Genomic DNA, 23737 nt, shown 5'->3' with positions numbered 1-23737 from the left:
TCTCATCCAAACACAAACCCCAGTCAACATTACACTTCCTTGGGTTCTCAGCAATACACCTGCCAAGGGAGAAGTCCATTGGATGAACAGTTGTCAAGCTATGTGAAGGACACACAAACATACAGACAGATTCAATATTTTTTTATATAGTTAGACACCAATTGTTGACTACTCACTAACTGCTTTAAGTAGAAGCTAACCCTAGAAAACCATACTGTTCTTCCAGTAAATGCCAACACCATGGCACTTCATTGGTGTCTTCCCACACATGATATAAGCTGGTAATGGCTTGATCCCATGCAATGCATTTGTCACACACAACACAGAAAAAGTGTTCCTAATGACTGTGCTAATTCCACCTGATCCACCCTGCTCCTCCCTTACTTCCAATTTTCAGTGACTTCCAAACGTAGTAGTTCCAAAGTAGTGTGTCCTCTCTCCACTGTCTAGCTTTCACTCCACTGTCTTTGATTCATTTATGTATTTTTACAGGGACAATGCACATTAATATTAATCAACATCCTCATAACTGTGCCAGTGTTAGCCAAAGGGGACAGCTTGTCCCTTGGCTAAGTTCTCTGGCTATTGACTATCCTGGCTATCCTGACTTTTAGTCTATATTGTATTGTAGCTGGATCCTACAAATCCCACAATACAAGACAACTGAAACTTTGTCAGAGCTTTCCTGCCTGATAAAAATCTACATCTTTTAAACTCCATGCCTCCAGACAATAACGCAGGCTTTCTATTATAACTTTAAGACTTAAAGCACATAACCCCATTACTCAGGTTATTTTCTCTGACTTTAGAAAGGTCCCTCCATAATCACAGCAGGCTGAGTAGTACTTCCCATGACTAGTAATCTAATGTTGCTGTCAAATCGGTGGAGTTGCCCTTTAAACAATTAAAAATGTTGTACAGTCTGTAAGCCTTTAGACATGATGACCTATGGAGATTTAGAGGCCAACATATCCAAGATAGAAAGTAGTTTCACACTCAGTTAATCTATGTTTGCAGTTGATGACAAGAAAGTAGGTGACTTTTTGCAAGTACATGCTGTGAACATGACTAGTTCATCTTTGAGCTCAGTGGCTTAATGGTTTGTAGGAAGTCATAGCAGCAGGTAGCTATAGGCTTCACCTGGTGCACTAGAAATTGGCATAGGAGGTGACTCACTTGCAATCCAATCCAAGGGGATAATTGGGCACAGCCCCAACCCAATACAGTCCTCTAAACTGCATGTAATCCACTCAGCCAAACTGTCACACCAACAATGAACCCTCTACCCCTAGGGTCCGCCAAGGCTATCTCAGGAACACTTCAATAGCTTGTACCTGGCCTACTGCTGGGCCCATTTTCCACTAATCCACACCCAAGCGGAACCTTTAAGTAGTTCTAAAAGGATTGGGGAGAGCAGCAAAGCTTTCACTGCAGCCATGCAATTAAGTCCAGAGAAATTATCACACAATTTAGATCCTATTCTCCAAAGTGGGAATGGGGGGAGGGGGGAGGATAAGAGGACTAACAGGTACACAGTTTTATCAACAAATATGTGACACCAAACACATTTATCATACACATACAAGCAGCAAATATATAAGTTTGAGGCATTTGATGAGCTCAGGTGATCTCACATCAGAATATCACAATAGATAAACCTGAAAGTAGTGGTGGACAAGCTGAAAACTGTTGTGAGAAGCTTCATTATTGAGTCAGTTAATCAAAAGGAGAAAAAAAATCCAATCCCTGTTGCACAGAAAACTCACTGCCAAAATACAACTTGAAGATTCATCTCTACAAGATTATGTGGTCAATAGGAAGATGTGAGGGAATGAGGCTGACAGGTTTACTGACCCTGATGAAGACCACAAGCCGAAACACAGCAGTCTAACAATACATTTGTTCTATATACTACAATGTTGCTGGAGTTTTGACCTCTTTAGACAAGTTTAATAACATCACTTAGTACTGTAAAATGGCAGTATTTAAAAACTTTACTGAATTGCAATATTCACTTAAAAACACTAAATGCCATAGCATTTGGGAGGAAAATTACAGCAAAGTGCTGCATTACAGATAAACTATTTAGCACACTAAAACATGATTGATGTGGTGGACAAACGAGGAAAAAAGAGTAATAATGTAGCCACTGCAAAAATGACATAATAGGCAACAAAAGTAGAAGGAAAAAATACATGTGGCTTAGAATAGTTCTTTTTACAATGATGCTGCTGTATATCAATACATTGCTACAAAATATTTTCTGGTATAATCCCATTTTCCTGATTTGTCATGTCTGGAGAGAGAGCAGAACATCCACTCACAATATTAATGCCATTAAATTTAACCATTGATCATTTGTAATAGATGTTATTTCTCGACAGCAAAACTAAGGATATGTAGCAGCAGTATTCTTGGCTTTGCTAACTAACCTACCTAATTAATTTGCATTGTTAGCTCTTGGATAGTCACACACTATACTTCCATACTCCAACATATCTGACAGTCTTATTGCAAACGTACTGGGTCATAGTTTGACAGCAAGAAGAAAATGTGTTACAATCCAGGTAGGCAATTTAGGTTCTATCTATGCAAATTTATTACAGGACATAAAATGCCCATTGGGGTTCTGTAATTAAAATTGAGAATATTTCAGTTCAGCAAAAAAAATGCTGCCTGAAAATTTCCCTTTTCAATTTGATAGAACCCAGACAAAACCCCACTCAAATCCAGAGATACTGAATCTAATAAACCCTCAGTGGATGCTGGTAAATTGTGAGCTCAGACTTGTGAAGATGCATCTGACCTCTTTTTATTAAAATTTAGTTTTTCCTCTCATGAACCGCTGAATGTTACTTTGGGCGTGTGTTATTTGGTGGTGTTAAATATTCAAAAAGGATAGAAAATACATGACAGCTTCACAGCTGATATATCAAATCTTTAATACTCAGTATCTCAGAGCAGCACTCCACCCACACAGAACCTTGCAATTCCAAGCTCATGAAATAAGACTGCTGTCTGTGCATCAGATGTTTGGAGTTAAACTGATTATAAATGTATTTTGGCACTATGTGAGACTACTTTTCACAGGATCCAAGATAGAGAACGACTTCTGTTTTTTATTAGGAAACCAAGTTTGGGTATTTGAAGGGGTATGAGTCATACTGACAGTATTTTTGTGAAAATTGCTTCAGCATAACATCATCCTTGCTTCTATTAATGTATATACATACAGTACTACTGATAAAGGTATGTTTTATATCAACCTCTTAAACTTTCAAAGACTGTAGTGGGTTCAAAGCTAGATCTTAAAAGCTAGAATAAAGATACTGCTATCATATGAAACTACAAGATTTAAGGCATCCACTGGTACCACCCATGTCATGCTAGTTTGTAAGGAAAGGGGCTAGCTAACACTCCATTTTACTGAGGAAAAAAATGGCATTGGCATATGCAAAGAGTCCCCTGACCTCTCACCTAAAGATACCTGAATCAAATTGTATTGTATGGGTACCCATGAGTCTCCGCTTTATAGACTTGCCCACTTTGTGCTAATCCCACACAGGTTTGGGCAAAAACCATGCAGTTGTTTGCATGCCTTACAAATGTGCTATTTTTCTCTTCAATTATGCATTTGAATATTTCTGCATACTGGGACTCCTAAACAATCTTGGAGTTGCATAAATTGGGTGACTGGAAAGCTGACACATTCTTGTGGATTCAATGAGCCCAACTGTATTCATGTGTGACGATGTTGGTCCCCATAGGAGCCATTTCATTGTTGTGAGACCATTTTTTGAAACTTGACCGACTAAATTAAATCACAGCCTCATGAAACTGTATAACCACAAACTAATGCTTAGATATACAAAGGATATATGGATTTCCTACATATATTGACAATAAGGGGGTCCTTGAACAAATTCCAAAATAGAAGTACTCACCATCTGATTGCCAAAAGGTTTTTGTTACCAAATCATAGCATTAATTTTTCTATGGGGTAGGAGATTTAGACTATTCTCAGCAATTGTTGAGCAGTTGAAAATGGTTTGTTTTTATTTTGCACCACATCTATGTATCAAATGGTACAGACCTATAAACTGCTGCAACAACATATGAAACATAATTGAGAAAAGGAAATACAATTATATACTTCCATCATCATCAGTCTTATACACTAAACTTTCAAAATTTGAGTAGACACAAAATGTTTATTACAGATTTATGGCTAGAAATGAACTTTCAGGTTCCCAGCTTTCAGATGATGTATACCACGTTATGTGGCTTATACTGTTCTTATACTGATCTCATTTCTCCCTCGAAAATGGTAGGGGGCTGGAACAGGCTAAAAGTTGAGTGGCCAAGCAGGAAACCTCACAGTTGGTGCACTGACTTGCAGCACTCACAGATTCCAAATCAAATAAGATGTCAATGAAGCAAAAGTATAGATCTATATTTTATATTTGTTAACGCGTTATAATGGAAGCCACATTGCCCTTAACATAATAGATAACAGATATAGGCTTTAAGTACCCCATCAATTTAGCAATGCACTCCTATAACAATATTGGATTCAAGATGGACAAAAAAATAGGTCCAAAATCTTTTTTGTTTTTACTTAATCAAGACTTCTTTTTTGGCCAAACCTGGTGCTTACATATAGCCACAGTACAACTCAAACACTGACAGTTCACTAAAAGACTCTGTTGTATTATGGTGTGTTCACACTTTGGATGCAACGTAGTAGGCTGTCTCTGGCCTTCCATGACTCTGTAGTAGTGTGTATTGCACTGACCATGTAGTCTGCATACTCTACTCAGACTGGACACTTGTTTTCTGACATAGCCATTTTACTAATGAACCAACAATGCCTGAGATTTGTTTCCATGCATCATCATTATTTTAATGGTCCCAGTAGCTTGCTGAGTGAGCTAATAGCCTACAAATGGAAACTAGAGTGATGATCAGCTTTCCCCCCATTTTGTTTTAAGTTGTTTCATGTAGTAGAGTGGGGTAGTGAACATTGCTGTTGTTTCCACTGGAGTCAAAACAAGCATGACTGGCTCTCATTGGTTGTTGCTCATGCTACATTTGAGGATATTTGTATGAAGTGTGGTGTAGCACTTTGACAATCGCTGTAGCTCAGCGGGGGGCACTGGACTGCAAAGCCAGTTCTCATTTACAGTGACCAGCATCTGACACTGTCTCAGCTTTTCAGTCCTTATGTGTGAACGCCCAGTACACTAGTAGTAATCAATGTAGCCTTGAGTAGAGATGAGGAGCAGAAAGTCTGGTAACCTCACTTCTTTCTAACTCCACACCCCCAGAATTTTTCCATTTTCAAACTTGTAGTCTTCAGACTCAACCCACGCTGACATGTAAACTTTGTTAGCAATTTAGCAATAGCCCAAATGCAGTCAGTCTATAAAACATGCTATAAATCTGTTGACTGGTAACTATGAAACATCTTTTTATAAAACTCACGATTCCTCTACTTATAATATTTCTTGTATTAATTGTTTCCTGTTACCAGCTGATTTGTAGTCATGAAGAGTATGTAGCCATGCTCTTTGGAGGCCATTGAACTATATCCAGCACCTAAATGAAGATTATAGATAGTCTGAAAACCGACAGAATTCAGTGATGACTGCCATCTTGAGGGGTGGGCAGACCATCCCTCTGTCTGTCTCTCACTCTCTCTGTGGTCCCCAGAAGCTATAATATCCATCCTTGGTGGTTCACTTGACATTTACTTGCCCCACTTCTCCTGTAGCATTCCCCTTCCTAACTGCCAGTGCTGCGATTCTCCAGGGCTCGCCGACCGGGTGAAGAGATAACAAACCTGTCAAGGCGGCTTTAGGGGGGGAATAAATCCAGAGCTGGGACTGAGGTGGATGATGTGTTCCAGAGGGTAACTTGGGGGTGGGGGTTGACACGAGACACCCTGTGAGGCCTGGGCCCAGGAGATGCTGCTAGCTGTAATGCTGCGGTGCTCCTTTAAAAAGGGGCACAGCCACTGCAACCTGATTAGATCTCAGTGTAGACATTTCAAATGGCTAGCCCCCTTTTTACCCTCCATTTCACCTATTCTTTACAAGCTAGCCCCCCACCCTCTTCTCCCACCATCAAAGGAGCTGTCAGGGTCTCTTTCTTCAGGCTGGCAGACAGGTCAGGGGTGGAAGGTTGAGGTGGGGTGTGCCCTTTGAGACAGAGGCTGAAAGTGTCTACCAGGGATGTATGAGGGCTGAGGGCTGTCTTTAAGGTGCTGATAACATTCATAGTGATGTGTTCCCATGAGGTGCACAAATGTCAACACTCTCCTGCTATGGGCATAAAAATCTATGAATAGAAAGGACAAAGAGCCAGAGCAAGAGAGGTGGCACATTCTGATTTGTCGAGCAGTATCTCGGTGAATTGTATATTGGCATGTTTAGCTCCTTGATACTTCAAGCCATGTTTTCTTTACAAACTATGATGCAGAAAATCACAAGTGTTTGGACTGTAGAAACCTGCAGTCTCCTTGTCTAAGTGAATATAAACCCTTCTGACCTTTTAATCTAATCATACTAAACAATCCCTCCCAAACCCAATTAGACTAAATGGATAGATCCTGATTGATCTCATACCAATCCCCTTGAAAAATCTATGGTAAGTAGGTATCTCATAAATGACTTACTTACTTACTTACTTACATACAACAGTGATATTCTATATTTATGCAACAGCAGATTTCTTAACGCTTACAGCAGTAATACACTAGCCAGCACGTCACTGACTGATTGCGTAAATGGCGGTGGACATGTGCTTGATAAAGCTGCAATGAAGACAACTGCATCGGAGACTCAGTCCAATTACTCACCAGCCACTAAACTGGCATGAGAAGAATATGATGGACTGCTACCGACTGCGGCTGTGAAGTATATTAACTTGGAGAATTGGCAAAATGTCCTTTATTTAGGACAGAGTACATCGAGTGTTTTGGGCAAACCAAGTGAGGCATGCCCAGCTAGAAATTGGAGGGATGGAGATGTCCCATGATGGTGCTAAAAACTGCACATCAATTACCTGGAGCACTGAGGCTTGTCCGCTCTATCTACATGGGAGTTGTGCCTATAAGGAACAAAAATGTCAGCCAGCTATCCAGACATCATTGTTGGAGAAAGGCTGTTTCTAAGAAGAAGGAGCAGGAAAAACATGGTATACTACATACTTCGGCATTGCTTTAATGGATGTTGTCGTATATATTTCTAACTAGTGGAGTTAGATGGCACTGATCTACAGTAAACAGCCTAGCAAGGCTTAGCAACCAGCCTGTGTTAGACTAAGCCGTGTTTATTATCAAGTACAATCCTCAGTCTCATCAATGCTTAGAGAAAGGCGCAGATGAATAAATGCATATTGTTTAGCTTAGGGTTAGCCAGAGATGGAGCCACAAATGAAAAAAATGAATTTAAAGCAGATGGTAAAATCCAATAAGAGAAACAGGAGGGGGGCTGACAGAGAGACAGAGCTACAGAATAGAGGACATGCAGAGGGAGAGAGAGATAGAGAGGGAGGGAGGAGAGAAAAATGAAAAAAAAAGCACAGTAGCTGCCTTTTCACTCCTGTTTTTCAAAAAAAGCTGTAAAGCTAGCAGGGAGAGGGAGAGAAAATACAAAGGCCTGTGTTCTCATTTTCTGTCTGAGAGCCCCACCAGGACCACTGAAACTTGCTTGATTTCCCCAGTCCAATTATATCTCTGTGCTCAATCCTTCCAGAATAGCAACATCACACCGAGGGACGCTGTCTGCCTAAGCGCAGCGTGCCTAATGGAGTCCCAGAAGTTGACTCCATTTCATTGCTCCTAACTAATGGGCTGTGATATTTTCCCAAACTGACTGCAGCTCTGCCCCCTGGAAGCTAATCTAGTCAGTGCTGCATCGGACCCAGCCTGAGCAACATGCCCAGCCCACTGCCTCCCTTCCTAACAACCCCCCCCCCCTCTCCAATCCTACCCACCGCTGCTGCTGTCTGTGTGCAAGCCGCCAACGCCCTCCCCTCCCAGCGCTCATTAGTGCTTTCTAGCCGGGCGCTGATTGTCAGAGGGGCCCCTGTGATGGCAGCTCTCCCTATGTGGCCGGCCTGCTGTGGTGAATTTAAGAGGACTTTAATCTAACTGGGCTGAGGAGAGGAGGAGCAGCCAGGGACAGGTGGGAGGAGGAGGACTGGGGGTGGGGTGGGGTGGGGGGGGTTAGTAATGGATGTACAATCGCAGGGCCACAGCTGAGAACATACACTCTTTCAGGGTTCCCTATTGCTCTCCGATGGATACTCGTGCCCAGAACACAAGCATGGGAAGAAATAGCCGGACATAAATTCAGCACTATGGGTCCCTCGCCAGCCATACTGTGGGCACAGAATGGTCCTCCAGATGGCTAAGGGACACACCAGTGGTGCAATACAATCACTGGCATTGCAGAATTATCAGGAATAAATATGAAGAGCTTTATATCATATAAAGGTTCAGCCAGTAAAAGTAAAGATAAAACTTCCATTTTTATGACACATTCTAATATGAATCAGCTCTTACCAGCAGGTATAAATACTTATAAATGTAGAATTTTGGTAAATGGCTTCTGCCTGCCATCAATTTTTTAGTTACTACTCTGAAAAGAGGATGAAAAAAGGAAGTTTATTGAGTGAGTCTAGACACATTCAAATTGACATGGTTCTATGGTATTTCATTTAATATATTACAAATAGGAAAAGTTATTAAATGAGGGAACAAGAAGAAGAGGATGAAACATCATTTTTAGAAAAATAAAAGAAATATTCCATTTAACTGAGGTATACCTTTTAACAGTATAATCTCATTCCGCCAAATGCGACTCCATTTCAAGAAGTGCAGGTAGAGAGCAAAATTGTCTGCTTTTATGGCACACACAGAGGTTAATTATTTTCATAATTACACCTCCAAACGTCAAACATTTGTTTTTCCCCCTAATTGACAAGAGAATTAACAGTGGACTATATTAGCTGTGCAGGGTTGTTCTTAACCACTGTGAAATGCTTAAAAGTGCCTTTCATATGCAATACATATAAAAAGCAATTATGCAGGGTTTTTTTTCTCCAGTGCTACCTTTTAGTGAGTGTAATCTGCAGGGTAGATTCACCAAGGATAAGAGGTAAAACTGTAATTATGCACATTATTCAACTTCAAGTGCAGCACTTAAACACAAAAAGCTAAGATGCCTAAATGCACTACACCACGTTGTCCTCATGCAAAGTGCAGGTCAGGCTCCAGCAGGCACCAAGAGCTAATGGCAGTGAGTGGTGCTCCTAACACATGCTCTGGCTCTTTCAGGGACACAGGGGAATTAAGTGCCGGGCTCCCTACTGCTGATTATCGCACCTTCACCAGCCTGCCAGGACTCCCTGCCCTCCATGCATTGATCTCATTTGGCCAGGAGATAAGGCAGTAATTGGATGAGGGCTTGGAATCAGATGGCCCTGCTTGGCTTGGCTAATTCCACTCTTCCTGGGACGTGTGGGCCTGGGGCCAAAGGGGCAGGCCAAGGTTAATCCCATCCAATCCCCTGTACTATGTGGCCCTGTGCTGCCCTCTGACCCCTCACTTCTACCCAAACACATCTGATGTGACTCCCTTTAAACGGGTCAGAGACAACTATCTCATTAGTTTATCGAGAATGTTAGAAAATGTTACACCTTGCATTACAACCAGCTATACTGTCAAACACAAAGGTGTGACAACAGAGGATGTGTGCATGCACAAAAAACATGCACATACACCATTCCATACACAGGTTTCTGCAGAGCTTTTGACTGTATTGTGATAAAATGTATTATTCCTATCCATACAAAATACAAATAATGCATAGTATACAATAAATCTCTTTATTTATACTTGCTAATTTTCTCATGAGGAGTAATCATGGCAGAGAAGACAGAGACAAATCTTTTATGCGACATGTTACTTTATCACTTTTATTCTTCCCTGCTCTTGAGGCCATGGATCTGCAATATGTCATGGCGGGGTCGACTGATATGCATATGCAATTCAAAGCGGAGCGAATTTTCAATTATGCAGAACATTTTTCAACAAAAAAGCTCCAGCGCAATTTCACCCCTGCTTTAATGTGAGACCACTGCTGTTCCATTTAAGATGGCCAGCAGATTAATCGCCATCGTTCTTTTTTCTATTTACACATTATGTAGTCAGAGATGGGATTTGCCTGTATGAAACGAGTCCCTCAAAAGGCTCAGTGCGCCTCATCAGGAATGAATGCAGCAGAGGGACGTGCGCCTCTTGGGAAACACTAATCTTCTTATTGCGTACATTTATTCAATTCCAGTGTCAATATCAACCATAATCAGAATGGGCCATGTGACAAGTGCTTTATGTGTTGGCTGATACGGGATGACAGGAAGTAGACGTAATCACCTGGGAGTACATCACTGCTGACAGCTCTGGATCAAAGCTTTGCTCCTGCAGATTAATCATGAATTGTAATGCACCATATAAATAACTTCAATAGAGAGCCAGAATATATAGAAACACATTCATTGATCAGACGTCTCACACAAGTCGACAGCTGCAGTTTACAGAAGTGGAAGTAATCCCCTAATAATCCCCTGAAAATCTATTTCAAACCAGATAACACTTAACCAAGATGATACACCATGACCATTTATCCAAGTGCATGTACAGCGTTGTCGAAAATGCACAAAAGCACAGAACCCTTAATAGGAAAAGACATGAAGATATCAAATGATAGTCAAAGATACAAACAAGGCGTGCAATGCATGTGACAAGTTAAGAAAAACCTGACACCCCAAAACAATGGAAGGGTGGATTTGTGATGCCTTGCTACCTCAGGCAAACCAGGCTCCAACACGCCAAACACAACACACAAACAAAGAGGAACACAATGGAACAGTGTTGGCATAAAAGAAATCTACTAAGACTGATAGCTTGTGCCAATCTGCTAAAATGCACCATACTTGATTTATTATTATTGCAGGGGAACAAATAACAATGCCGTACTGTGTGCCTCTACTCACAGTTTCTAGGTTGTGCAGGTGGATATCACAATCACACAGACCAGGATTGAATTTTTCATTTCTATTCACAGTGAAGCTCAATATATATTTATAAAAAAAGAAAAGTCTGAATTCCAAAGAGTAGCATCAGCTGGTTGCTCTTAACAAAGGGAGTTTTAAAAAAGACCACATATAGGACCGAATCTCTTGTGGAAATGGGACACTAACAGAGACAATTGGAGGCGAGATGAGGCCAACACTTGTGTGTCATAAAGACAACAGTCGAATGACCATCCTGTGGATTCCTGGGGCCTGACATCTAGATTGCAGATGGATAAGTGCGCGTTAAAACAATATCCCGCCGACCACAAAAAATCATTTCTCATAGCTGTCTCTATTTACTGAAAGGCTGCTCGTCTCCCACTGGGGCAGAAACAAATGAAAATGTTATTTCTCTACTCATGAACTCCTACCTAGTCTGGGTTTCACTGCTGGCAATTTCATTTCTCTTCCAAATTTGACTTAAGCCCACGACTTGAGGGAAATAATGTCTCTGGAATAATCTTCTTGCAACTGTAATTCCAGGGGCACTATCTCTCTGTCTTTCTCGGTATATCTATGTGTCCCTCTGTCCATCTATCCACTGTATCTATTTATTTATTTATTGTTGGCGCTGTTGCCTTGTGGTTTAAGGGAAATTGCACTAGCTTCTGAAATAGAAGTGATGTGACATCCAATGCCTCACAGTAATCCTGTCAGACGCACAGGCCTTGAATAAGACAGAACATGCCCTTCTCCAACACGGGGTGGAGAAAAAAAAAAGAATGGCTCTGATGCACACAGTGTTGTAAAATACAGCCTGTCAGAAAGAAAAACACGGGCTCAATTCAAAACACATGCAAAACATAATATTAGCAGAATGTTCTCAGGCTGAGTGCGCAAAACACTATTCTGCTGTTGTGACACTTAGGAACATCATTTACTTTTTCAATGCTTCTGTTTATTTTTCTCTCCTGCCCGTTTTTCACTGCACACAAAGCACAACACGAAAGGGAAAGCAGTGATTCCACAATCTAAGCATGAAAGACAGTTTTCAGATAACACATACTTTAGTGTGCACATATAGTAATGTTATACAGAAGTCCTGAAAGCCATAGTAGCTGTAGCACTCACAATATTCCTATAAATGAAACATGTATTTACCTGTTTCACCAAATCCAGGTCCACATGAACTCTCTGCAGACGTCTGTGTGGAACATGAAATTTGTGACCACGCAGACTGTATTCATACCAAGAACACCAACTGCAAACGTGAAAAGCGAACAGGACACCTGTCTCATCCTATCCAGCTATCACTTTCCTTTTTTCTGCGACTTTTTCTTGTTGTTCGGCAACATATAGGAACTCCTCAGCTGCATTCAGACTGAAAACAGTCTTGGGTACAACAATACAAGAGGCTGTGTTGAATGTGGGCGTGTTGATGGTGAGACAATGAAACAAGATCCAGCAAGTCCAGTTGGAGAAACACATTATTACGTTTAAAGGCTGGTCAGAAAATCACTGAACAGCAGTTTGTAATGCTCACAGACTGAATTTTACATCTCTGGAACGTAATTGTGCTGCAGCCCTGTTTATTAGTGTGCAGATGTGGAACGCGTCTGTGTCCGCAGGCCTCCAAAAAGTATATATGGAACCGTGTGTGTACGTCCGCGGCCCAAGTGCAAGTCCACAGCTGTCCACTCACAGAAAGTATGAATTGGGTTTTATGAGGTTTAGCATCTGCCAGATGTTGTGTTATTGGAAGTTTTGTTGTCAGAGATAGTATATACCTAAACCATTGTCCTTGCAAGCTGTTCAACGACAAACATCAGATGCAAACATAGCATATGCCAAATATTGTAACACAAACAAGGAAAGCTATTGATACTACACTGCAGTGCACAGTACTATCACATTCCAGTGTATTTTTGAAAACTAGGATTATGTCATGTTGTCCTGGTAGAAATGGTCTCATGGAGACCACAGCACCATGGTGTAATGGGATAATCTATTTGCAGCACAGATCTACAGTCATATAATAATTATTTGTTTATATACACAAACTGCAAATTGGAGATTATAATTTTTGTGGCGCTTGTGGAAAGTAAACTGAGATGTCACTTAAAGTGTATGTGATGAAAAGTGACTCATTGCTGCATTATACATGGGGATATTTATGGAGAGCAGCAGGACTGGAATTCTCTAGATACCTCATGATTTCATTTCCATTTGAACCTTGAGAACTGCATAATCACATACATGAGCGAAGACGTATATTCAACCGCTGTGTTTGACCTATAGACATGACCGATTGGACATGAACCAGCAGGCCATCCTGTGTAACCCCCATGCAGCATTGTCAGTCCCCTGTGCCCCTCAAGCAGACCCAACAAGACTCAACACACACCCACAAAACTCGAAACCTCCCACACAGCTCATATAACCTGAAGCTAAACTCCCTGATACAAACATACACACACACCAGGGATTCATATATACTGTATTAAACACACACAAACACAAACACATGCTCCTTAGAGATGCTTGCATTGCACCCTTTGGATAGTCATGTGGCCTGAATATTATGAGTTAAAGAATTTAAGTAAATCAGCTGGAAGTCAGACACGGATTCAAACAACAACAACAAAAAGACAGAAAGGCAGACGGATATTTTCACCATTTCTTTGTTTACAGTGGCTGTGATGAGCCAGAGGAAAGGGTAAGGATGATTTGTTGGCTCAGGAGAGGTAAGCGATATGTAGCAGTGAATGGCCAGTAATCATGTTTATGAGGGGGAGATGGTTCTGGACTCCTGGTGTGCCTGATTGTGTTTTCTCTGGCTCCCAGCTTGGGTCTGAGTACACCCCTACCAGGCCATTGTGATTGAAGTATGCACTCTAGCATGGCTTCTCCTTGGGGGGTAAAAAGGTGCGTGTAATACCGTTTGTGTGCCTGTGCGTGTTCCTGTTTACATGCGTGTTGGCCGGTGTGTATTCATAAAGAGGAATGTCAGTCGATGAAGACCTCCTATCACAAAAGAAAGCACCACTTCCCCTTTCTCCTTCATGCAGCCAGTTCCCACATTGCTCTCATTGCTATGGCAACCGGCGCTCTCTCCTTGGGCTCTGCATGCATCCAATCAGAGTGAGACCTTTGTAGAGATTCCTCCGGGCTCCACTTATTCAACTTACCCCACCGGAACAGCCTCCATGCTGAAAAGGCTGGAACAAAGAGAGGAGAGACTCCCTCACCAGAGCCTGGTATGACATCAAAAATTGGGGCTACAGGGTCGGGTTACGGGGAATGCGGAAGTAATACGTAGCCAAGAGCTGCGGGGTGCACGGTTAAGGCAGAAACAGGGTGGCAGTGCGTGGCCATGGCCAATTTCAGTGGAAATTATGTGGAATAGGATTTGTTATTGGAAGCCTCAGAGCCTGAATACTTGGCAAGTATCGCGTGGCTCTGGCACTGGTTTAAGCTTGATAAGTCAAAATGGATTCCGGCTGAGCCTATTTATGTCATTCCTGAAAACATATGGATAGGATTCAGGCGCTCAATACTTTCAACCTTCAACAATGACATTCAACACCACTTCTCCAGTCCATTAATCTTCCATGAGAATAGATTTATCATCCCCAGCAATGAGGGATTGCATTCAGTCAGCATCAGCTCCGTACAGTATTTACCACACCGACCTCGCTCTATATCCATTTCCACAATTAAAAGAGCCTTATTTTACTGGGTATGCCGTAACAAAACTACAGCGAAAGGTCACAATGTTCCTCAGATTCCTCATATTTTATTTTGTGTTCATGGCCTCTAGGTGTGGCAAATAATTAGCAGAGATAAACTAGAGCCATCTATTCTCAACCCGAGGGCTCCTCAGAGGTCACTGCACACAATCACACTGCGCTTCTCTCATTCTAATTATATTTCTGGAGATTAGATGCAGGCGAGTCTGAGTTAAACACTTGTGAATGTAGGCAGGGAGGCAGGCGTGCCCCCAGCACTTGTAGAGACAAGCCATCCGGCGGGACCCTCTCACAGGCCCCTGACGGACACTCGGCTGTTGGTGTACTGGCAGGGTGATGGAGGCGCAGCATAATTTTGCCCAACTGCCATGTCACAAAGTGTCACAATCTGTTCCTGTCAACTGGACTGCAGGCGATGAGAGTGAAAATGGGAAAGAGAAATAAAAGCGAGGGAGAGGAGAGAGAAAAAGGGGGGCTTCATCTGGTATGCCAGAGGTGGTAATAAGCATGTCTGGCTACTTCCTGGAAGACAGCCTATTCATCAGGTTGATTTAGAGTCAAAGGTGGAGGCAATTCGTGTGATCTTGTGCCTGGGTCCTCTGGCGAGCTGGCAGTGCAGGAAAATGGCATAATGAATGAGAAAAATAAGCTGGGAAAGCTTTCATTGTGGACATGATCTCTTCACTAACTCACAGGATTTGAGAGCTAGTTAGGAAGCCAGTGGAGGAAATGTTAAAAAAAAAAAAAAAAAGCCAACACTGTACGTGTTCCAGGTGTTTCTTTTGAATTAGTTGGAATCCCAGATGGCATGAATCAAAGAGTGAGTCATCCCTGTCAAAACCTTGTGCTTTAAATCATTTCACATTTGATCACAGAAGTGGATAATCTTGAGATTTCAGTGGTAAAAAAAACATTTACCTGAAATTGATATCTCAGGACTTCTCTTCATTGTTCAAAGTATAATATATAAAGCTGTCAAATATGCTTTAAGCGGATATATATATGTGTGTGTGTGTGTGTGTATTTCATTACTACTGAAAAGCCATTAAACAGTCAAAAAGACTGTCAAGTAATCCCTGCACTGTATCTGCTGCTCATTTCACACCGTCACCACACACACACACACACACACACACACACACACACACACACACACACACACACACACAGGGGCCTCAGCAGAGAGTACGATCCCATGATAATGAGCTAATTATAGGTACAACATTCCTACTTCCATATCTAAATGCTTGTCTCTAATAGGAAACATTTCAAATTATTGAGAGGCAGTGAGAGAAAGAGACGGATAATTGATGCAAGCAATTACGAGTTCTGTGTCGGAGCAAATTGGCCAGCATATCTGGACATGTAGGGGGACTGCGACCTCATTTACATCAGAGTGTCAGGAAATAATTGGAGAATGTACTGAGGAGGTGGGATGGGCATAGTGTAATGCAGACCAGCTCTGGTCACATTACATAAGCAGTTCTCTTGGACGGCGAGATTCAGTTCGGAGAAGAAGCGTGCGGAAAAGTTTGTACTGCCAGGTCAAGTAAAAACATTATGTGCAGTCTTTGTATGCTCAAGCAAATTTAATCATAATAGTGATCTTTACAACAACAAATATACTTTATGACATAAATCAGTTTCCAAAAGCTGTAATTTGAGTATTTGAAATGGTTTTACCACATGCACACATGGATTCTGACTAGGCTGTCATGTTTTCAACGGAAAGCCAGTAATAACGGAGTTCAGTTTTACTAGCCGTAAGAGAGACTTTTGCTGTGTTTGGGCTGAAACCGCTTCAAAAGCATGGGAAGACGATGTGCTTGACTTTTAACAATATCACTTCCAGATGTTTCATTACAAAACAACTTTCAAAGACCTCACCGCAAGAAAACCTTCTCGTGTGAGAGGAGCCAGGACACACGAGTATGGATTTCAGGAACCCACAATTTTCACATTTTCATTTCAGTTGGAAAAACCAGCATGCAAAACTGTCTGGAGCTGCACCAAAGAAATAATACAGTTAATACAGTAACACTGTTATCCTGTCTAACCAGGCCAACATGCTATTCATTATCCCATGTTACAGCAAGTTATCCCACAACATATCCTATACAAAGCATCTGTTTGGATTTGACCAGCAGTAGAAGAGCTACAGTGAGATACAACAGGAAGCTGTGGCTGACTAAAAATGGCCACTGAAATATAGGGGTGCATTCATTATAGTCTGCCTCATGTGCCTCTCATCAGGCTGCCTAACGCTGACTGGCGGGCTCTGACCCAGCACTCCGGAGCTTCTCTCTATTGCACCCGCCTCTCATCAAGAGCCTTGGGTGGAAAAAAAGGAGTAACATGCTGTTTACTCGCAATCCCAGGCCCGTAATTGCCAATTTATTTGATAGGCAGCCGGGTAATGATGGCATTTCACCCCTTGCCGCAGAGACTAAACGGGAGTGATTCATCCCAAGCTCCCTGCCCTCCCTGATCCAGCAGACTCCCTCTGCTCAGGACTGCTGCCTGCCTGAATGCCTGCCACCCAGACCGAAGGGGTGGGGTGTGGTGGGGGATGTGGGGGATGTGGGGGGGGGTGGCTGCCATGTGGCTTCAAACAAACCCAAAAGGGAACCCAGCGCTTCAGAGCAAATGCGGCTAAGCCTGCCAATTTAGCTGGGGTTTGGGGTTGAGGCAAACACAGCCAAGCTGATGTGCCATTTGTAGGCCTTAATGAGCTGGCAGGACGGAGTGAGGAGGGAAGGAGAGTTGGAGAGAGAGGAGGCTGCCAAGCCTGACCTCCTCTGGCCTCCATCTCCCTACCAGCCAGTGCCAGGTCGGCAAACTCAGTTCATCTGCTTCATTGGAGCGTAGTCGCTCCATGAGGGGAAGGGAGTTCTACAGCAAATACCATTAGCGAACTGTTGGTCTAATGAACAGCTCGGGTCAAAGCTAGCTCCCGTCTCACACTGCTCCCTGGTACTAACGAGTGACTTAGATGCTTTCTCTTTGTTTTTGCACTGTGAGGGAGCATCTCGGTGCAGCTGAACCACACGAGCAGTCCAGCTGCATTGTGCTGTCTTCCAAACAAAGTTGTTAAACATTTCAATAGGGTTCTATAAATGAACTGACACATATCTCCCTTCAAATGTAACCATTTAATACCATTTCACTATGAGGTATTTCACTATACCTACATTTTTATTTCTAAATATCCAAATGATCTGATTCTCAAATTATATTTTTGAATATTTTCTGGTTTTCTATAACAGTAAACTGAATATATTTGGGTTGTGGGCTGTTATGGACAATACGTGACATTTAAAGGTGTCACTTTGACCATTTTCTGGCATTTTATGGACCAAACAACTGATCAGTATAATGACAAAATGATTGTTAGATGCTGCCCTACTTCAAACTGTATTGTATGTAAAAATTAACACATCCCACAAGACTCCTTCCCACTTTCGCCTCCTCCCTTTCTGTCTGGGGAACAGAGCTGTGCTACAAAAGCACTGACTTGCACCTCTTGCGATGTGTGAAGTAGGTTTTTACAGCGTAGCTGGAGGGGAGTTGTTCGGAACTCAGTGGGGACCGGAGATGAAGCCTCATACATTGTGACCATCTAAAGTGACATGGGGGTCTAAAAGTGTGTCTTCATGCTGCCCAGCTTTCAGCAGCTCTTCTGAAGACATGCTCAGTCTCCTGTGGGGTGTCTTGACCAGACGAAGTGGGGGGAACCAGGGTTGCGCCTCCCTCTATCCTCCAGAGTGTACTGTTAGGCTGAAATTCCAGCTCAGGTGGAAGTGATTATAGAGAAGGTGACTGATGCTTCCTGAGAACAAGTCTGGAGTGGGGGAAAGTAGACAGTTTCTGCTCGAGAAAACCTGACATTTTCAAAAATGAATCGGGGATATAATTTGGAATTTACAACAATATTCCAGTAAAATCCCTTAAACTTAACTCATTGGCCGGTGATGATTTCACAGACAACATTTAAGAGCAAACTGAATGTGAAGCATCAGTAATAGTGTTCTTATAGGCATATGGAAGTGACTGAGTAATAAGGACAGGGATGAAACTATGCTCCATTAGTGTGTAATGGGCCAAAGTAGACATCATCACAGTGCTGTAATCTAAATGGAGGGAAATGATTTGCTAATGAGACCAAGTTGGATCATACTTCCGCCAATTCGGGCAAAGAAATCATGAAATTCCAAACAGTGCTTAAAGAAATGACATGGAGCAGAGGCCCTACAAGACATAGTGAACAGTGATGCTCAGTATTGTTTTATGGATTCATGCTTGTTCCTTTAAGACAACAGCTTATATCAGGTTCAATGTAGCAACTGAATGAGAGTGGCATGAATATAGTTCTAACATCCTCGAGGTAAATCAATATAATTTGGAAATTCTGATATGAAACAATAACATCCATCATTCTACAAAGTTTTTTAAAAACCAAACATGATAACAAAAAGCTCATTCAAAGCCCTTTCCTAGATTTACATTCAAACTCATTGTATCATATTGTATTGTATGTAGCTTGTATTTAGCTTGTACTTGCCTTAAGATTACTTTTGCTGTGATTTGGCACTATATAAATAAAGATTGACTGACTGACTGATTTAGCTAACCGCATATAATATATTGACTAGTGTATGACGGTCTCAGTTAGCTGTATTAGTCATCCATAAGTTCAGTTTTCAAGCCATTGTTACACAAAACTTATCCTGGTTTACTGCAGCAGAACCACCACAGTGCAGTCTGACAGAAATCAGCAAGTATCATTTCAATTTCTGTTGTCAACATCAAATTACTTATTTCATTTCATGCCCAGTCAAGCATCGTAAAGCTACACGCAGAATCAGTTTTGCTTCAGTTGTTCGGCCATGTCTTTCTCAAAGACTCGCTCGCCTCCCAACTGACAGCTTTAATTATGGCCAGATATCTGATCGCTTCGCTGTAGATTCTCCACACAAATCAAAGAAGCAGGGGTGAGTGTGTGGCAGCGAGGTCCCTCGAGTCTGCTCCCTTTGCATCTTGGAATATGTCACAGGGCAAAGGGACACGTAGCTGCTCTCTTTCTTTCGTCTTTCAGTTAATGCTCGCCTTCAGCTTCTCCGCGAGGAACGAGGACCTGGGTACGTAGTGTCTTCTTTGTATCAGTCAGACAGAACCTCAGAGAAAGAGTGTGTGTCTGTATGTGTGTGTGTGTGAGTGTTTGTCTATGCAGGGTGCAAACAGTGCTCTTCATGTGAAGTATCTCAAGGGTGCACTTAGAACATTTAAGATTTACCACAAAGTGCTCCGCTGAGGCTAAATTTTATTGGTCCACGACCAAAAGAAATCCTGAAGAAATTGAATATATCACATTATTAACTTACCTTTCGTCCGCGTTGCACACACACACACACACACATACACATAATAACTCTTAAATTATGAAACTGTAGTTGAATTTGAGCTGAAAGGATGCACAATTTACTTCTCTGGGTATCATGATATAAAACACTTGATCATCAGACTGTTGTAATTGTCTTATTACTTCATTGTTAGGAGTCCCTGGAAAGCTGCCTTCATTACTGAGTGGATTATCCCGGTGAGGTAAAGTAAACTACATGTAATGATTGAGCAGGTAGGCTGATTTGAAGTTGCATTACCTTGTCCTCGTGCAACAGTTCTTGCACATAAAGATTGTAGCACAAGCAATGCAACCGATGAGAAAATCTAACACGTTCATTTTCTTATAAATTAGTACACTATGTTTCCTTTGAGTTAAATATTCCATATGCCTTTTAAATCAAATGATTTATTGATCATTCTTAATATATTAAAACATCATTCAACATTGTTTTGGAGGAGCCGAAACCTTGATGTCTTGATCAATATCTTAATATAAGTTGTTAATAGTAGGAATAAGTTGTTAGTAAGATTCATGTCTATATTTACACTACATAAACAAATATTTACTTGTAAGACCCACCATAACTTCTTGGCAGGTAGATGAAACACCAGCCATGATAGAAGCTCAAACTACCACTGTAGTAGTGAGTTATCATCAGGCGGTGAGCTTGTTTGTTTATGTACTCACATCTGTCAGTCTGTCTCTGGAGCTGCTCCTGATGGAAGGCTTGGACTCTCCGCTTACACTCTCGCTGTCACTGTCCTTACAGTTGTTCTGCCCTGGCTTCAGCTGCAAAAAAACACACACAAACGAAACACACAAGGAGACCGTGAGTTAACAGCATGAAGCAGAACTGTTAACAGTGCAGTTTAGAGCTATACATGGATAATACTGGCGAGGGAAGGTATCCCACAGAAATGGGTTTCATGAATATGTGAGAACTGGCAGGGGCCGCGGCGCTGTCTCTGTAAATCTGTCATGTTTTCGGAGCCTATTCAGCAGCCATCACTTCGCTTGCCAATGAAAGACGCCATCTGATCTCGCAGTATGAAACTCCTCTCAGCCCACGAAATAGAGAACGGGGGACAAAGACCCCTCCGGAACCTTCAAATGGAGCCACTATCCTTTCCAAGCAGACACCACATGCTGAGGCAGCAGGAGCTCAGCAAGTGTCATCCTCTAGACACTCAGATGCAGCAAAGTGACAAGAATAAAGAGGAGGACGCGCCAATCTGCGAGCATCTGAGGCCCTTCAAAATCTGGAGAACAATAAAAGACTCTTGGGAGCGTCGAGCCGAGTGGAAAGGAGGTCCAATTCTGCGATTGATGTCCTCTGAAGCTCCCATGCTGCTCCTTCCAGACCAGACAAACGCTGCAGGTTTCATTTCAAAGCACATAAAAAGCTGTCTTTATGGGACAGTGCAGTAAACGGCTGCTCTGCCACCTAATAGGAAAAGCAGAGTGCGGTGCTGCACACAAAGGGACTTGGAGTAGAAGATGATGGCACTCTTCTGTTCTGTTCTCCTCCCTCTCAGGCTCTGGAGGGAAGGGACAGAGCTACAGTATGTTTTTTTTTTTTTCCTTCTCTTTTTTAGAATTCTCCTTTCAGGTAGCGGCCATCGTTTAGTGCGATGAAAGGGCACAAGGTGGGGGAATACCAAAAGAACCCTTGAGTTGAGCGGATAATTAAAATGAAAATGTTCCCTTTTCTGAAGCCATTAGCGGTGTGAAAGGAATCCTATTCCTTGGGAGGATTGCATGATGGGTGGAAGGCGGGTGGATTCGCCGGAGTGCTGAACGTGATAACAGAGTCTGAGCACTGGGAATGCCTGATGGGCCTGTTTGACTCTGTGTGTATGTGTGTGTGCATGTGTCTCAATGTGTGTGTGTGTGTGTGTGGGGGGGGGGGGGGGGTTAGACAGCTCTGAGACAAAACCGAAGAGAATACACAAGACCCCAAAAGTGGCACGTGCACACACACACGCACGCACATGCGCGTCAATGCCCTGTGATAGCACTAATTACTACCAACACATTCTTATTCCCACAAAAACCAGGACACATTTTCTTCCTCTTTTTTCTTGTAAATGCCAGTTTGTCTGAGGGGAGTTTTCATATTTTCAGAAAGGAAAAAAAGGGGAATAATATCTCATCCACCCTGGCCCGTGAACTGATCCTTGAAGAAAGGGGCGAGGGACACTGTTTACGCCTCGGTCTGCGGCTCCTTCATCAAAACATGTTGACCTATAATATTTATTAACCAGCCGGTGTCCCTGCTGACAACACTAGGCAGCACACGCCGGTATACTCATACATTTATGAATGTGCACACACACATACGAAAATAAATAAAAATACACAGACCTTCCTGAAAGCTGCTGCTGACTCCTGTATCAAATATCAGCAGCCCAGAAGAAAACTCATATGGGAAGCTTATCAAGAATATAATCAGGAAAGTGTAGGGAGGAGATATAGAGATTTGTCTTTTATTAATCAATATGCTATCAAAGTGACTCTGCAGGGGTGAAAACGGCATAAATCGTACCGTCTGTATCCTGGCTTATCAGTGGGAAAGTACTCCATGAAATCAGAAATCTTGCACAAATTTAACTGTGTGTAATGTCTGAAGAACATGTCTAATAAAGACATTCCAATAAAGAGCGGCTCATCTTTCAGGGCTATTACATAGCTCGGGACCTGATTACACAGCTATTTGAAAACGTATCCCTCAGCTTGTTCCCTTTAATTTCCCCGTGAGCTCCTTTAAATTACTTCAGAGAATTGTGTTTTTTCTTTTTTTATCCACTCTCCCCTTTCTGAGGTTGGATGATGGATTCATTTCTTTTTATGGTGTGATTAATGGATGTCTTAAGCAAATGGAGGGAATGCTGGTGGTCAGCGCCATCAAAAAAAAGTGAAGATGAAATTTAATGACCTGCTGTCTGATGATAAATCTAAATGAGAAGCCTGTGTGTGTAGGAGTCGGGGGGGTTGGGGGGCCGTCTCTGTGACCTCTGCTATAACGGAGCTGATCGGATCACTCCCACTTGTTACAGCGTGCCAGTCATTTTAGATATTTTACAGCCTTTTAAACTTAGCTCCAGTTTTTGCCTCCTGTAATGAACACCCCTGCACTTCTAGGATCTGAGGCGAGACGTGTGCCTGTGTGCGCACACATGCCCCCAGACTGCTGCGCTGTGCTGATGCAATAACATAAAGACATTAATTATGACGCAGGTTTGAGGCATACGGATGCATTTGTTTAATGACCTTACTGTATCTGCACAGTCTGGCTAAGGACCAGCCCTGCAGGAAGATAAACAGATGGTTTTAATATTCCAGAGGCTCATTTCACAACAATTAAAGACACAGCGAGACATTAACATCTAATGAAACATTTAAACTACTAGTAAGTGCATCTGCCATTAATTTCCACACAGTGCGGTCTTGTTTTCCTGCAATCTGTTCTGTGTTAGGGGATAAAGTTTTTCTTTTTTTTCCCATG

General features: G+C 42.2%; 1 protein-coding gene across 1 annotated transcript in view; it reads right to left on the bottom strand.

The window, feature by feature from the left end:
- The window catches only part of auts2a (activator of transcription and developmental regulator AUTS2 a), a 309809-nt gene that overhangs the window by 152430 nt on the left and 133642 nt on the right, over positions 1-23737 (bottom strand). Inside the window, 1 exon segment of the mRNA XM_053331373.1 lies at positions 20920-21021. Within this exon segment, the coding sequence (XP_053187348.1) occupies positions 20920-21021 (102 nt within the window).

Source organism: Scomber japonicus, chromosome 13, assembly GCF_027409825.1.
Source record: "Scomber japonicus isolate fScoJap1 chromosome 13, fScoJap1.pri, whole genome shotgun sequence".
NCBI lineage: Eukaryota > Metazoa > Chordata > Actinopteri > Scombriformes > Scombridae > Scomber > Scomber japonicus.
Note: the sequence above shows the minus strand (reverse complement) of the source record. Positions and strands in the feature narration are given on the sequence as shown.